This window comes from Arachis ipaensis, chromosome B06, assembly GCF_000816755.2.
Source record: "Arachis ipaensis cultivar K30076 chromosome B06, Araip1.1, whole genome shotgun sequence".
NCBI classification, from domain to species: domain Eukaryota; kingdom Viridiplantae; phylum Streptophyta; class Magnoliopsida; order Fabales; family Fabaceae; genus Arachis; species Arachis ipaensis.
In genome coordinates, this window is record NC_029790.2 from 123,744,434 (window position 1) to 123,759,665 (window position 15,232).

A 15,232-nucleotide genomic window follows, 5' to 3' on the forward strand; every position below is an offset into this window, starting at 1 on the left:
TTACTACTATTAAGTATAATTTTTTTTAGAAAATGAAATCAAATTAAACCTATATATTATTAAAATTTATATAATGGTAACTAATATATTAATTAAAATTAGTTATTTCACTTAATAAGTTAGATAAAAACATTAATAAGTTATGCTTAAATATTGAGAGAATAAATAATAAATTTTAAATAAATGTATATAAATATATTAATCTATTATATTAAAATAATAGATACAAAACACAACACACACAAATAAATAATAAGACAATATTGAGTTAATAAAGTAAATTTTATTAATTTTAAAATTTGAAAACTTATTTAAATATAAAATATAAATTTCTCAAGATTCTAAACCTACAAGTAAAAGTATGAACCTTGGTTAAAACGAAAAGACAAATAAAAAGAGTGGCATTTTTTTTACAGTAATGAGCTACCCTTGGATATTTGGTCCATTACTCATTGATCTAAAAAAAATAAAAAATAAACAGGTCTTTAATTTTTTTGTTTGTGGGCATTTAAGTTCTTTAAGATTGAAAAATATATTTAACTCCCTCAAATTTAAGGATGGTAACGAGTCCCCATGAGACAAATACTAGCCCCCTGTCTCCCATCCCATGAGACCAAAAATTTCTCGTCCTCGCCCCGTAGCCATGGCAAGTAACAGGTACCCACCATCCGCCAGATATTCAAGTCCCCATGGATATCTGCAGGTATTTTTTAAAAACAAAACATGGCAAAAGAAAACAGCAAAAATTAACAAGAAACTTTAATTTAATTCCAATCTATATAGAAATGCTACAATTATGTAGAACAATCAAATAATTTTAATTACATCATAATTAAATCAGATTTGTTTCCCTCCATTTTAAATCATCTTCCAACAAAATACAATTTACAATATAATAAAATCAAACATATTCATGCATTATATTCATAAAAACTATACAAAAGATATATAAATCAGACATTAACAATATGTATAAAATCAATACAAGCTTTACATATATATCATAGATGATGATGATGATTGTTGGGGAAAAAAATCAAAATTTTTTGAATAATTATATAATTAAAAGAATGCAAATAGCTTGTTGGCCACTGATGATGGCAGATCTAAGGGAGATGGAGCAAAGGCACGGTTGGTGACGACAAATTTGAAGAAGCTGGTAATAGCATAGGCATGGCTAGAGTAGCTTTGTCTTCGTTGAGCAGAGGTGGAGGTGGCGGCAACGTTATGAGAAGCAATCACGAACTGATGTCGGTGACTTAGTGAGAGGAAGAAGGTGAGCGACGGCAAGAGAAGAAGGTTAGAGATGTCGGCGAGGGAGGAAGGGAGAGGAAGAAACACGGAGAGGGTGAGATGGAATTTAGGTTAGGATGTGAGAGTGATAGTAAAAGGATGAGTGAGTGAGTGAGGCAAAGGCTTGCGAGAATTAGGTTTCCATCATAATCCACACACACACAAACACACAAAAGGATATATATGTAAATTCATTCCTATGGGTATTATACGGGTATCACGGGGAGGGTACCTTTTTTCCTGCCCCCGTCCCGTTTATTAAAGGGATACTCGTTCTCCGCTCCTACGCAGGGGGGAGGATGACCTCCAAACCCTTGCCTCGATGGGTAAATTCCTACGAATACTCGCCCCACCGAAGAAAATTGTCATCCCTACTCACATTTGAAAACGCGTGATATTTATATTCTTCAATGGTGCTGGGGTTAAAAAGTATAACGGAAAATGCTAATGGAGGGAGATTGATGATGTGTCGATTATGGTGATGATGTGGATGGTTGGTAAAAAGTAAAAAGGCAAATACACCTCTGGTGGCTTAAAACGACGCCGTTCTAATCCCTTACCCCACTTTGTTTCTTCATAATTCCAATAACATCCATAATCCACTCCAACAATTACATCAAACCCTACGAGAAGACAAAGACGCTCTTTCTTCCTAAAAAAAACGTCTTTTAGTTCATACTTCATAGTGCTACTATGCTAAGTTGAAAAGTGGTGATTGGTGAATGTGACGCTTAACTTTGTTGGCGAAGAAGCTTCCATCATCTACAGAGGGAAGGAAATTTTTCTATGTTTTGTGTGTTGGTGTTTAGATAGATGTGACAATACATGGTGCTATGTGATATTTAGGAGTGCACATGGGTCGGGTGAAGCCAGGTTTGATGTGACCCAGATCCGACTCGAAATATACACCAGGTTTATTTATTAGACCCGAACCCGACCCTAGACCCGATAAAACCAATACACTTTCGGGCCATAATTATACCGGATAAAAACCGGGCCGTTAACATTACACTACATTAATACCTTCTTGTAAGCTAGCATGTAAAAATATGCAAATTTTCAAGACTCCAACCATTATTTGACATGGTAAAATTCACTTAGAAAAATATAACAAGAACCAACCATTCTTCAAAATTAAAGCATAACCACAATCAATACTAATATTGTCTAATAACACCAAATATTTAAATCAATACAAATAACACAATATTATGCATTAGTCTAAAGTCTTATGCATTCTAAACATAAAACATTAACTTATAGTCTTATAATGACTAATAACACAAAATATTAAGGTTTACAATACTTAAATTCCACATAAGAATAGCTATGATCCATCACTAATAACACAAAATATTAATTGTGTATGATGACCGGGTCGAGTTCGGGTGACCCGAACTATGGCCCGGACCCAACCCAAAATAATGATCGGGTCTATTTTTGAGACCTTTACCCGATGAAATCACACAAAATTAGTCCTAAAGTGATCGGGGCCGGGACGAGTCTTCGAGTCGGGTCGGGCTATGTGCACCCCTAGTGATGTTAATTATTTAATGTTGTGTGTGTGTGTAAAAGAAACAAAATTTGTTTCGAGTGAAATGATTTCAAAATTTTTGAAACAAGAGTTAGAGTTTGAATATGATTCATGGGGTTTAATGTGTGATTGTATTACTCTATAATGTGGTTTACATTAGCATCATTGTTGAAGGTTTGTGTCAAAGTTATGTGAAACTTAACTTTTTGTGGTGTATATAGTTTTAGAAAGTCAGATACACTTACTGGCAACTTTGTTTATATTATGCTATTATTATTAATGGGATTATAATCCTCTTAGGATTGCTTCTTTTGATAATATTTGTGTTTTGTTTAGCCCATTAAAAAAGAAATTGAAATTATGACAAAATGCATTTCACATATATAGCCAACTTGACAATTTTCATTACAATAGCAACAAGTACCACATTCATTTTCACCCTTTTAAGACATATACATCAACATATACAACAACCAAATTAATCACAGTTGATCACAAATTCAGGTGTTTCATCATTTTTGAAGATAACATTTTTTTCTCCAAAGCATTCAATTTCTTTTTCAATTATTTTCTTTTAAACAAATGTTCTTCAATGTCTCCACATTCACCATCATAGTCAGTACCCAAAGTTTGAGTCTCTATATCCCCAATTTTTTTAGGTGCTCATCAAGTTAGAGAAAAAACTTACAATAGCATTGCTTAACCTGCATCAAATTCTATACAACCAACCAATTATACACATTACAGTTTCATCCAAATATAACATAATATCAACTTACCTTGAAGTATGGGCACCTAAGAAATAGTCTATTGGTGATTATTCTGGACTCATAGAGAATGACATAGACATCGTAGAAGCACTTTGGCGCAATTTTATCTCTCTCATCTCCTGTTGGCACTAACACAATGACTCGTGGTTGAAACGAACCTCTCTTGTCTATCCCCACCACGCCTTGTGCTTGAAGAGCCTTTATCACTGGCCATGGACAATCCTTCTTCAACCCCCTCCCAAACAAGTGGTAGAAGTAGAAACAATGGTTTTGGCTTCAATAGACTTTGAAGAAATAGAGCTCACCATCACCGTAAAGGGACCTATTTGTCCTCTTGTAGTTGCCAACCATTCATATCATCATCGTAACGAACACATCAACAATCTTCCTTCCAGATCAGCATTAACTTTTTTAATACTAACCCCACTGAGGGATATAAATGTCACGCGTTTTTAAAGATGAGAGAGCTAAATATATTTTCCAATGCTGAAAGGCTTGAATATTCGCCGACAAAAGATTAAGAACCTATTTATCTTTTATTCAATTTTTTTTAAAAATTTATAATTTCATTAATCAACTTGGGTTAGTCTAATAGTTAGCTTATTAGTCTTTTTAAGCAAGTATCGAAGTTTGAATCTTGCCTTGTGCATACAGAAACTCATTGGTTAGCAATAAATTTTTGAATGAAATTCAGATCCACAGTGACTTAGTCCTTGGCCTGCTAAGATGCAGGATGCCGTGAAAAATCGAAAAATAACTTCTAATTCTATTATGTATTGCACATGACACTAGCAGGCCTTCAAATTGTGTTCTAGAATTTTTTGTGGAAAAATATTAAAAACCTATAATTAAACTAAATTGGCTGAGAGTAGCTTGTACCCATGAGCACAACTCCTGCTTCTCACTCTCAATCTAAAAACAAAAGTAGATTAGGATGTCAGAAAAGTAGACCTAGAGAGTGCCAGAAATGGACAGGCGATGCAATTTGAACATCGACAATCGACACCCTAATCTTTTTCGTTGTTTGAGTATAGAGAAAAGTTAGTGAAGGAAACACACACACACTTATTGGAAGCTTAAGACTACGAACGAGTGAGTGATATGGAATACCATTTCTAATTTGAAGTGTGTGAGAACATGCATGTGTGTTGATAAGGATTTAGCAGGTCTGCATGTGATGATACCTTCTCCCATGTTTATGTTCCCATTTATTAGTAGGCATAGGTCTTTGTCTCAAAAGGCATTAGTGAGTTTTTATTTTAGTCCTAATAGCGGATATTTCACATATCGGCTCTTGACTTGGTTTAAAACAAGACCAAACTAGTTCAACTACCAACCAGATCTTAATTTCGTTTGGCTAGCTAGAAAAAACTATTCATTTCAAGAACGACATTTGGACCATAAAAAAATTGTTCGGGAACCAGGAAATCATCCATGATCCAACCTGAAACCTTGACGGTTTACGACAGAACAAAAAGTCAAACAACATGGACAAATTTACCTCTTTATTCCGTACAACATGAACAACCGAATTACAAAAAAAAGGGGAAACATTATTTGTTCTCCAAATGAATATTGAATAATATGGTTGGCATAATAAGAAGAGTTAGATCAACTATAAAAAATATTGTATACGCCCAAAACTATATCACAGGGTAAATAAGCCCCTCTGAAATCATCAAAGAGAACAAGTCTAAGAGTAATGGAGGGTTGATTTAGAAAGTGTTATCCATAATTAGCACTTAAACTCTCCTTAGTTAGATTATGGGTCCCTCTGTTAGCTTTTCTATATATATGAGAGATCTTCACCTCCCAATCTCTCCTTATAATGTTGCGGATCCTTGTCACTAGCAACCAGTGAGTCCACCTCCAGCAGCCCCTTGCGCAGTCCCAGCAATGTGGGTCATGGCATTGGCCCAAACCCAATCCATTTAGTGGTTTTTTTTTTTTTTACTCTAGAATATATCAATTTTAGAAACTAGTTTTGGAAAAAAAAAATAATTGTATCAATTTATATTATTGAACTATTAATACGTACTCATTCATAGCAATTTTTTTTAATGAACCTCTTCAAAGAATATTGATCCAAAAAATACCCATGAATAATTGAGTTTAAATTAATAATTTAAAGTCCATTAAGATATGGGTCAGGTTAAACCTAAATTCTTTTTCTTCATTTTCTTTTTTGTTGTTTTTGAACAAATTTTAATATTATTTTAACTATAAATCACTACATCGATAAGATATTCTTTATAAAAATTTAAAAACACCATTTATCTCTGAATTACATATTGATCCATGATCCCTCAACATCTATTATATTCTTCTCCCCCTTGAATAACTTGCCCTTTCATTCATAATAATAGATTCAAAAGTGTTGCCCAGAAACTCAGTGATGTGTTTTGTTCCATCACCCTCAATATTAAATAAAGTTTTATAATCGAATGACAATATAAAACGAGTTTGCTTTGCAACTTATTCACATTAAACTTGACAAAAGTATGCAGATTTAATATCATAATCAATTTTACTCATCAATTATTCCATAATGTTCAATTTAAAAGAATAGGGAGATTGAATGGAAGACAATAATTAAAGTTATGTTATTTAACATAACATTTATAATTCTATGTGTATAACATTTATAGTTATACATTTATTATATCTAAAACATTCATGTTAGGTATACACTAAAACCAACCATTAAAATTAGAGTTATTAGGTAAAATATATATTAAAATACAAAATATATATTAAAAATAAATTAAATTACATATGTATTTGTATATAAATATATAGTAGTTGGTTTTAGTATGCAAATAGCATTTTTGTTAAATAAAACAACTTTGGACTATTTGGATTAATTTTTTATTTTCTCCCAAATATTATATGGATAGTGTCTATTATGATTTATTGTAGTTATGTTTATGCATTTATGCTGATTAGAACGGCAATGCTTTCAAGCAACATCATATCGATATTTTTCGTGTGTCTATTATGTGTGGAGTTTCATATATTGTATCTATATTATCTTGAACCTTTATTTTATACACATATAGAAGGACTCCTGGGATGAAGAAGAGGATAAACTACTAATTGAAGCTCACAAGCAAGTTGGAAACAAGTGGGCTGAAATTGCAAGGAGGCTCCCCGGCCGCACTGAGAACACAATTAAGAACCACTGGAACGCCGCTAAGCGAAAGAAGAGTAGCAAGAGACAACCTAGGAAGAAGAAGAACCAGACTTATTACTTTGGGGAAACATTGCTTCAGCGCTACGTCAAAGAGGTCACTGCAGCTGATGCGGCAAAGAAGCAGCTGAAGAAATCCATGAAAAAGTTGAGAATAACGAATGAGGATTACAACCTGCAGCAGAATGCATGCATCACTGGGTATGATGGCAATATACCAGTGAAGTTCAGTTCTAATGAAATTGGGAATGGTTCTGTTCTGATTGATGGCACAGAGAACTATGTTCCAATGCAGCTTGATATGATTGGAATTGAGACCTACATGAACTAGGCGTGGATCTCGTTTAGTTGGTAAACTAGAAATTTCATGCTTTTAATAAAGATGCATTTATATGCAAGGTTGCTGCATATGGAAACCGTTCATCTTTGTGTTTTGTTTTGTTTTTTATTTTTATTTTTAGTTTTAGTGTTTTAATCTTGTGTATTGCAGCATGGATTTTATTTTGTAATGTGATGTCGTACCTTTTTTTATTCAGTAATTTTTGTTCTCAAATGTTCTTTTGAGTATTTTTCATTTGGATGAATTAGTTTGTGTTGATTTTTGGTGCAGAACCGCAGATACAGGGCTATAAGTCCATCTTTCACCATGCTTGAATATTAGTAGTACTTCATGGCTATCCTTGGTTTTCTGATAAAATTTTTGGCGCTACAAATCTATTTAAGCTAAACTCCGTGTTTACAATTCACATGTAACTTGTTATTCTACTCTACTTTCTCCATGTTTTAATGCAATTGTTGAAACAATAAACATCGAATAAACAATTTTTTACTTATTCTAAGAGCACTGAAGAATCTATATTTGTTTCATAATAGTATCTAAAATATCATACTAGTTTATATGACATTATATGAAATAGCATTAAAGTAGTACAGAAAAAAGAATTAAATCGTTCTAAAATAAGTAAATAACACCTTTTTGTAGATCACAATTTTTTCAAACAACCGATTATCAAACATTGAACTTGTGAACAAAGAAATTATTATTAGAAACAATAAAAAATAACTTTAGACTATTTGAAAAAACTCCAGAACAAAGTAATATAAATCACTCTGAATTTATACTAGTTCAACTAAGTCTTGTCTATTTCGCAAATTTTAATTCCTTTACAAGATAGTCTTTACCACAAATCTTCGCGAGTTCGACTTCATACTCATATAATATCTAGCTTTTACACAACTATTCTTTCACCAGATCTTCTCATGCTAAACTCAAATATCGCTGTTAATTCAATTACAATACAAATGATTGAGTGTGTTATAAACCTATCATAGATTCAGAAACCTGATTTTCCATTATATTAAATGTTATTGAAACACTCAGAATATATTGTTTTTTCTAGATGCATGACAAAAGGAACTAAATTTAATAACAACAAATAACATTTTTAGAAGAGTATTTTTATAAACAGAATATGATGAATGAACACTTAGATAATGAGACAGAGAGGATGATTGCATTTTTAGCACTCCTGTTCTTCTATACTCTGATTTTCGTTGTATTTTCTTTCATAGCTAACAAACGAATAGGATCCATTAGAAATCTCACTTTTCTGGGCCAGAAGGACTTGCGTCAAAAAGAATGTTTTATGTTTCAGCCAGCTTTCTCTTTGCAGAGCAGTCCCCTGCCAATACTTTTGCAAACTTGAAACGTTTCGAATTCGAAATCTTCGTAGGTGTTGAGCTTATGGTTGTACCTGATATTGACTGGTAAAATAGGAGCAAATCATTTTTCAACAAGAAGCATAAAGTATACAGATAGGAAAAATGGAATTTATTATCATGAAAACCATGAAGCAGAGACCTGAGTCAGGTTTGATCATGATTTCCCAAAACCGACAGCATTCCTTCTTTCCCTCCTGTTTTGTATCTTTTCAGGACTTGGTACTCCAGTCAGTTGTTCATACTTCATTTCCAAGGCCTGTAATGATTATGCCCAAGCATTAAAAACATTTGTATCTGAAGATGAATGATTTATGCTTCTATTATATTCTCCTAACAATCATATCCTAAATTACCAAACAAAGAAAGAACTGAATATTTTTTTAAGATTCCAACACATTAGGAATATCCACATTGTACTTTGCTCAGTATTTAGGATAATGTCGAAGACAATTTCAGGATGTTATATTATAACTTAGTGTAGACATGGAAGATCTTACACAGTTTAAGCACTAAAAACGTAATAAACTATGAAATGTTTGTTTGTATTTGAAGCAATGAGAAGCTTCAAAACATAAGCTTATTTGAAGAAAATATAGAAATAACAAATATATGGAAATAAACTTCCCTAGAGGACTGCCATCAAGCATTAAGTTCACATATGTACAATGTGAGAGATAGGCTGGACAGTTTAGGATAAAAATTGGATACCAAATTACCTTTAATGGGGACAATTATAGTTATAGATATCGATGTATAGATACAAAAAACTATGATAAATAAACTTTTAAGAGAAAGAGAAGCTATGGTAGTCTTGGTCACATCCACCAAGATAGAATACATGACATGATTGATATTTTCAAATAACGGCATACCTTTGCCTCATTTACTATCTCTTTGAAATATTAGTATTATCTATGTCATCATGATGTATTTCTCAGGTCATGGGAAATCAACTATTGACAGAATACAAAAAGAGAGTTCAGTTGTTCTAACCTGTAGCTGTTCACGGATATTACCAAGAACTTCTTCAGTCATTCTCTCAAAGAAAAGAATCCCCTGCACAGATTATTATAGGTAGGCAGTACCCACGTGTTAACCAGCAGGTAGTGACACAAAATCACGTCAGTAAACCAGAAGCACCAAGCCAGTAGTTCACTTAGAAGGTGCCTAACAGCCCTGTTCTCAGCTAGCATGGGAAATATGAGAGTGGGTGATTTGGTGGGATTGGTGAGCCATATAATGTGAGAATTATTAAGTGATGACAGAGGACTCAGCTGGATTGTGCTAATGCTATTAATAAATTGATTTGACATTTCAACAACACATATGATGGGTCTTACGAGGAGTTGCACTTTAAAATTAGTTGGAAAAGAATTAGGGAAACTTGACCCCTGAGTGCTAAACTAGGGGTGGGCATGGTTTGGATTTTTATAAATCCAAACTGGATCCACTTCAGAACCAGTTTTATGGTTCATGAAACCAAACCAGAACTGGATTAAAGAGAGAAATCGGTTCTAAAAAACAAAAATCGATTTTAAAATTTAAATCCAGTTTTACTTACAAATCGGTTTTAAATCCGGTTTTTTTTATAAAATCCAGTTTTAAAACAAATTTCTTCAACCAAAAATCCAATTTTAAAACTAGTTTTTAAAAATCCAATTTTCAAACCAAATATTTTAACAAAAAATCCACTTTTAAAACCAGTTTTTAGATATTCAATTTTCAAACCATAATTTTTTTAGAAGTAAAATTAATACTAAAATCATTTTAAAGTGTATAGGTTCATTACAACTAGAATTTGGTTCTTTATAAATCTAATGACAATGGCTAATCTATATAACATTTAATCATTCTCAAAACATCAAAAGAATACCACCAAAAAATCTCTCTAAAACAACAACCACAAAGTATCAAAAGATGCCAAAGTTGCCAACAAAATAATTAAACAACCACAACCTTTTAGGAAAATATATTTGCAAATAACAAAATATACCTTTGTCATTTTAAAACAAATCTTTGAATGAAAGTATTAAACCAAATGAGAATATTAAGCATACCTAGTCATCATCAAGATTATCAATTGATGCCGCCATAGAACAAGCACCATCATTAGAAGAAAATATATCAGTTAAGGGAATCAAATTAATTATCAAGTCTATATTCAACAACTTTTAATTGGTAACTAATACCTAAATTCTAAAATAGAAAGACGACAAAAACAAAAATAAAATAAAATGAGAAGAAATATGAAAAAAATTCTATACCTTGATCAACTTGTTGAAGAACTTCACCATCATCATCTAAAGCAGAGAAGAGATCTTCCTTAAGCCAATCTCATGTGCAGACTAAGGCCTCTACCATTCTAGGTGTTAAGGAACTGCGGTATGGATCGAGGACTCTTCCTCCCGTACTAAATGCAGACTCCGAAGCTACCGTAGAAACAGGTATAGCCAATACCTCACGAGCCATATTGCCAAGAATTGGAAATCGGGTTGAGTTGACTTTCCACCAGTTTAGTATATCGAACTTATGGGAGTATGGCTCGCATTCTTCTTGTAAATATCTATCAAGTTCAGATCTTGTATTTGTTCTACGACCGGTTGCTTGCAGAAAAAAGCCTATACCATGAAGATCGGTATTATGTTGTTGGCTTGAACATCTTGCGTATCAACTTCACTTGCTTCCTCAGAACTTTGGTATTGCTGATAAAGTAACTTTATGCACTTGGACAACTTTGACTTCAATTCGCCTCCTTTTTCTTCTCCAAATAAGTAATCCAATAAATAATTGACATACTCAATCTTTTGCATTGGATTATGATAGCAATCAATAACAACATATTCACCGAATCAGGATTGCCCCAATATTTCTCATACTTAACCCTCATCCTTTCTGCCATTGACATAGTACTAAAATCAACAGAATCACAAGAATGACAAATAAATCGTCCAATTGCAAATACTTCCTTCATATACATATTACTGGTAACATATAAGGTACCAGAAACACGTATAGTGGCATCACTGACCACTCGCAAAAATGATACAATGGACTCAGCATACTCCTAGTCTAAACAAAGTGTGCTGTCAAATGTTAGAGGTAGCTTTGAAGCATCGCAAAGCATTTGCGTTGCTTGCTTTGAAAGATAATACCTATATAGGAGAGATGAATGGAGGAAAAGGGAGAGGTGTTCCTTCTGATTTAGACTAGGAGTATACTGAGTCCATTGTACCATTTTTGCGAGTGTTCAGTGATGCCACTATACGTGTTTCTGGTACCTTATATGTTACCAGTAATATGTATATGAAGGAAGTATTTGCAATTGGACGATTTATTCGTCATTCTTGTGATTCTGTTGATTTTAGTACTATGTCAATGGCAGAAAGGATGAGGGTTAAGTATGAGAAATATTGGAGCAATCCTGATTCGGTGAATATGTTGTTATTGATTGCTATCATACTTAATCCAATGCAAAAGATTGAGTATGTCAATTATTTCTTGAATTACTTATTTGGAGAAGAAAAAAGAGGCGAATTGAAGTCAAAGTTGTCCAAGTGCATAAAGTTACTTTATCAGCAATACCAAAGTTCTGAGGAAGCAAGTGAAGCTGATACGCAAGATGTTCAAGCCAACAACATTAATACCGATCTTCATAGTATAGGCTTTTTTCTGCAAGCAACCGGTCGTAGAACAAATACAAGATCTGAACTTGATAGATATTTACAAGAAGAATGCGAGCCATACTCCCATAAGTTCGATATACTAAACTGGTGGAAAGTCAACTCAACCCGATTTCCAATTCTTGGAAATATGAATCGCGAGGTATTGGCTATACCTGTTTCTATGGTAGCTTCGGAGTCTGTATTTAGTACTGGAGGAAGAGTCTTCGATCCATACCGCAGTTCCTTAACACCTAAAATGGTAGAGGCCTTAGTCTGCACAGGAGATTGGCTTAAGGAAGATCTTTTCTCTGCTTTAGATGATGATGGTGAAGTTCTTCAACAAGTTGATCAAGGTATAGAATTTTTTTCATATTTCTTCTCATTTTATTTTATTTTTGTTTTTGTCGTCTTTCTATTTTAGAATTTAGGTATTAGTTACCAATTAAAAGTTGTTGAATATAGACTTGATAATTAATTTGATTCCCTTGGCAGATATATTTTCCTCTAATGATGGTGCTTGTTCTATGGCGGCATCAATTGATAATCTTCATGATGACTAGGTATGCTTAATATTCTCATTTGGTTTAATACTTTCATTCAAATATTTATTTTAAAATGACAAAGGTATATTTTGTTATTTGCAGATATATTTTCCTCAAAGGTTGTGGTTGTTTGATGATTTTGTTGGCAACTTGCCATCTTTTGATACTTTGTGGTTGTTGTTTTAGAGAGATTTTTTGGTGGTATTCTTTTGATGTTTTGAGAATGATTAAATGTTATATAGATTATCTATTGTCATTAAATTTATAAAGAACCAAATTCTAGTTGTAATGAACCTATACACTTTAAAATGACTTTAGTATTAATTTTACTTTTAAAAAAATTATGGTTTGAAAATTGAATTTCTAAAAACTGGTTTTAAAAGTGGATTTTTTGTTAAAATATCTGGTTTGAAAATTGGATTTTTAAAAACTAGTTTTAAAATTGGATTTTTGGTTGAAGAAACTGGTTTTAAAACTGGATTTTATAAAAAAAAACAGATTTTAGATTTGGATTTAAAAAAAAAGGATTTAAAACCGGTTTGTAAGTAAAACCGGGTTTAAATTTTAAAACCGGTTTAAAATTGGTTTTTGTTTTTTCAAACCTATTTAGAACCGGTTTCTCTCTTTAATTCGATTCTAGTTTGGTTTCATGAACCATAAAACTGGTTCTGAAGTTTGGATTTATAAAAATCCAAACCATGCCCACCCCTATTTAAAACCAAATTATAAAATAAATTTAATTTGGTTTGGATTTTTTTGTGTTTAAAACTGATTTTTTTTTAATGGTTTGGTTTGGATTTGTTTAAAATCCAAAATTTGGATTTTTTTGCCCACCCCTACTAAACCATACAAGTCAATCATGGATTCTATTGCTAAGTGGTTGACCCCAAAACATTATAGCAGAATGGCCGTTATTTTGGGGGGACAACGATAATTGTATGCATGATGCAATAATTGATTAAGTTTGAAACACAATAATTGTTTGTAATTCAATTCAATTCTCACTTTATAAATTATGGGTTCTAAATTATATTTGATTGTAATTTAATTAAATTTCATTTCAAATTAATTCCATCCTTTTGTTTTTCTTTTTTTGGCATTCTACACACCCCCTATGCGTTTTGTGTTTCATATAATACAGGCAATTGAAGTGAAGAACATTGACTAAACAAAACCTAACTGTTTTGGGTTTCATGTTCCTTGTCCATTGATGAAACATCAAGGTTAGTTGAAAATAATAAATAGAGGAAAAACCATTCATGTGAAACCATTTAACTAATAAAGTTGAAACTAACCTGCAGATGATCAAACTCATGCTGGAATACTCGAGCAGGAAGCCCATCCAACGAGAATGAAAATCTATTTCCATTCACATCACGTGCATCAATCTTCACTGATTCAGGTCGCTAAACCACAATAATAAGAAATTTTAAGGAGGTGAAAGAGTGAATAAATACTTCAGACCATCATCAGGATAATCATCAAACAAATGAGAATGACAAGTAGGTTATGTTGTCTCAGTTGAGCACAAGTTGACAGTCCTCAAAACAGCAGACAGACTTCATCTACAGAAGTCATGACTTAAGTATAGATAACACTTGAACTAAATGAAATAACAAATTTAAGGACACATTTTGTGCTAATAACTGTTTCAAGGGAAATAAAATCCCACATGTCAACACTGAAGCTTACTAGAATGATCACTCGGGTGTACTGATGTAACAATTCATTCAAGGACGCTCAAAGAAATTACTACAACATAAAAGCTTGGTCTTAGCTTTCATGGGAAAAGCTTGATTATATATTTTATATCAATTACTGGAAAAAATTCTTTCATTTCAGCACAAGAAAAATTCTAAAACAGTCTCATTCCTTTGTTGTTTGTCATGGCAAGAAGAAAGGAACACAACGATAAACAAATATGTAGACAAAAGATATTTTATTGAAAGAGAACAAGGTATCATAAAATAAAAGAAGGAAAATATTCCTAGGTGGATAAACCATGCAACAAACTATGCTGATCCTTTTGTATGATCAATAAAGGAAAACCACTAAATATCCAAGTAGATAACCAAAAGGGATACAAAATAGAAATCCTTTCTGGAGTCAAGTCACCAGAAAAGCACAATGCAGATTCAACAAATTTAGAATTATCGTTATACCAAAAAGGGCCATAGATAAAATCAACTTTCTACTTTCCCTTTACAATTAATTATCCAAAAGCTAAACACACATAATGAATTTTATTTCCATAATCAGAAAATGGAAATGACATTTATTTATCAAAAGAAAATAACAAATGAATTTTTGTTTGGTGAGAGTGAGAGAATAACTATAAGTAGATGAAAGAGAAATAAGAGACTAGTTTCAAAGTTCATAAGAGAGAAGTGTTTAAAAGGAAGGTGAAAATATGAAGTTTTATGAAAGGAATCATTTTGGGCACGCAAAATAAAAAAGGGGGCAACTCCATAAAACAAACTATTATAAAAGCACACAGAGAAAGAGAAAGAGAGTTTTCT

The 15,232-nt window shown here is 32.5% G+C and overlaps 3 protein-coding genes across 5 annotated transcripts in view; 2 read left to right on the forward strand and 1 right to left on the reverse strand.

Annotated features, from left to right (window-relative positions):
* Positions 1-7,642, forward strand: part of LOC107647490 (transcription factor MYB98-like) — an 8,869-nt gene extending 1,227 nt beyond the window's left edge. The window contains exon 3 of the mRNA XM_016351561.2: positions 6,657-7,642. Within this exon, the coding sequence (XP_016207047.2) occupies positions 6,657-7,118 (462 nt within the window). The 3' untranslated portion in view covers positions 7,119-7,642. The remainder of the gene's footprint in view (positions 1-6,656) is intronic.
* The window catches only part of LOC107605107 (peptide deformylase 1B, chloroplastic-like), an 11,832-nt gene continuing 4,718 nt past the window's right edge, over positions 8,119-15,232 (reverse strand). The window contains exons 1-4 of one of the 3 annotated variants that reach the window (XR_001612463.2): positions 14,009-14,365; positions 9,503-9,565; positions 8,649-8,765; positions 8,341-8,551 (exon numbers count right to left, since the gene is read on the reverse strand). Coding sequence is in view for 2 of the 3 variants with exons in the window: in XM_021104971.1 (XP_020960630.1) it covers positions 8,664-8,765; positions 9,503-9,565; positions 14,009-14,119 (276 nt within the window). In the remaining variant the exon portion in view is untranslated. Of the gene's footprint in view, positions 8,766-9,502; positions 9,566-14,008; positions 14,366-15,015 lie in introns of those variants that run through there. The other 2 variants (XM_021104971.1, XM_021104970.1) reach the window with 2 other exon arrangements.
* On the forward strand, positions 11,639-13,071 carry LOC107605108 (zinc finger BED domain-containing protein RICESLEEPER 2-like). The gene is made up of 3 exons (XM_021104969.1): positions 11,639-12,524; positions 12,664-12,731; positions 12,816-13,071. Exons 1-2 carry the CDS (start codon positions 11,807-11,809, stop codon positions 12,729-12,731), a joined length of 786 nt encoding a protein of 261 aa, XP_020960628.1. The 5' UTR covers positions 11,639-11,806; the 3' UTR covers positions 12,816-13,071.

Bases quoted from the DNA above. Each gene is read 5' to 3' on its own strand.
- LOC107605108 (XM_021104969.1), top strand. From the start codon at position 11,807: ATGTATATGAAGGAAGTATTTGCAATTGGACGATTTATTCGTCATTCT. The intron at 12,525-12,663 runs GTATAGAATTTT...TTCCCTTGGCAG, and splicing joins TCTTCAACAAGTTGATCAAG to ATATATTTTCCTCTAATGAT.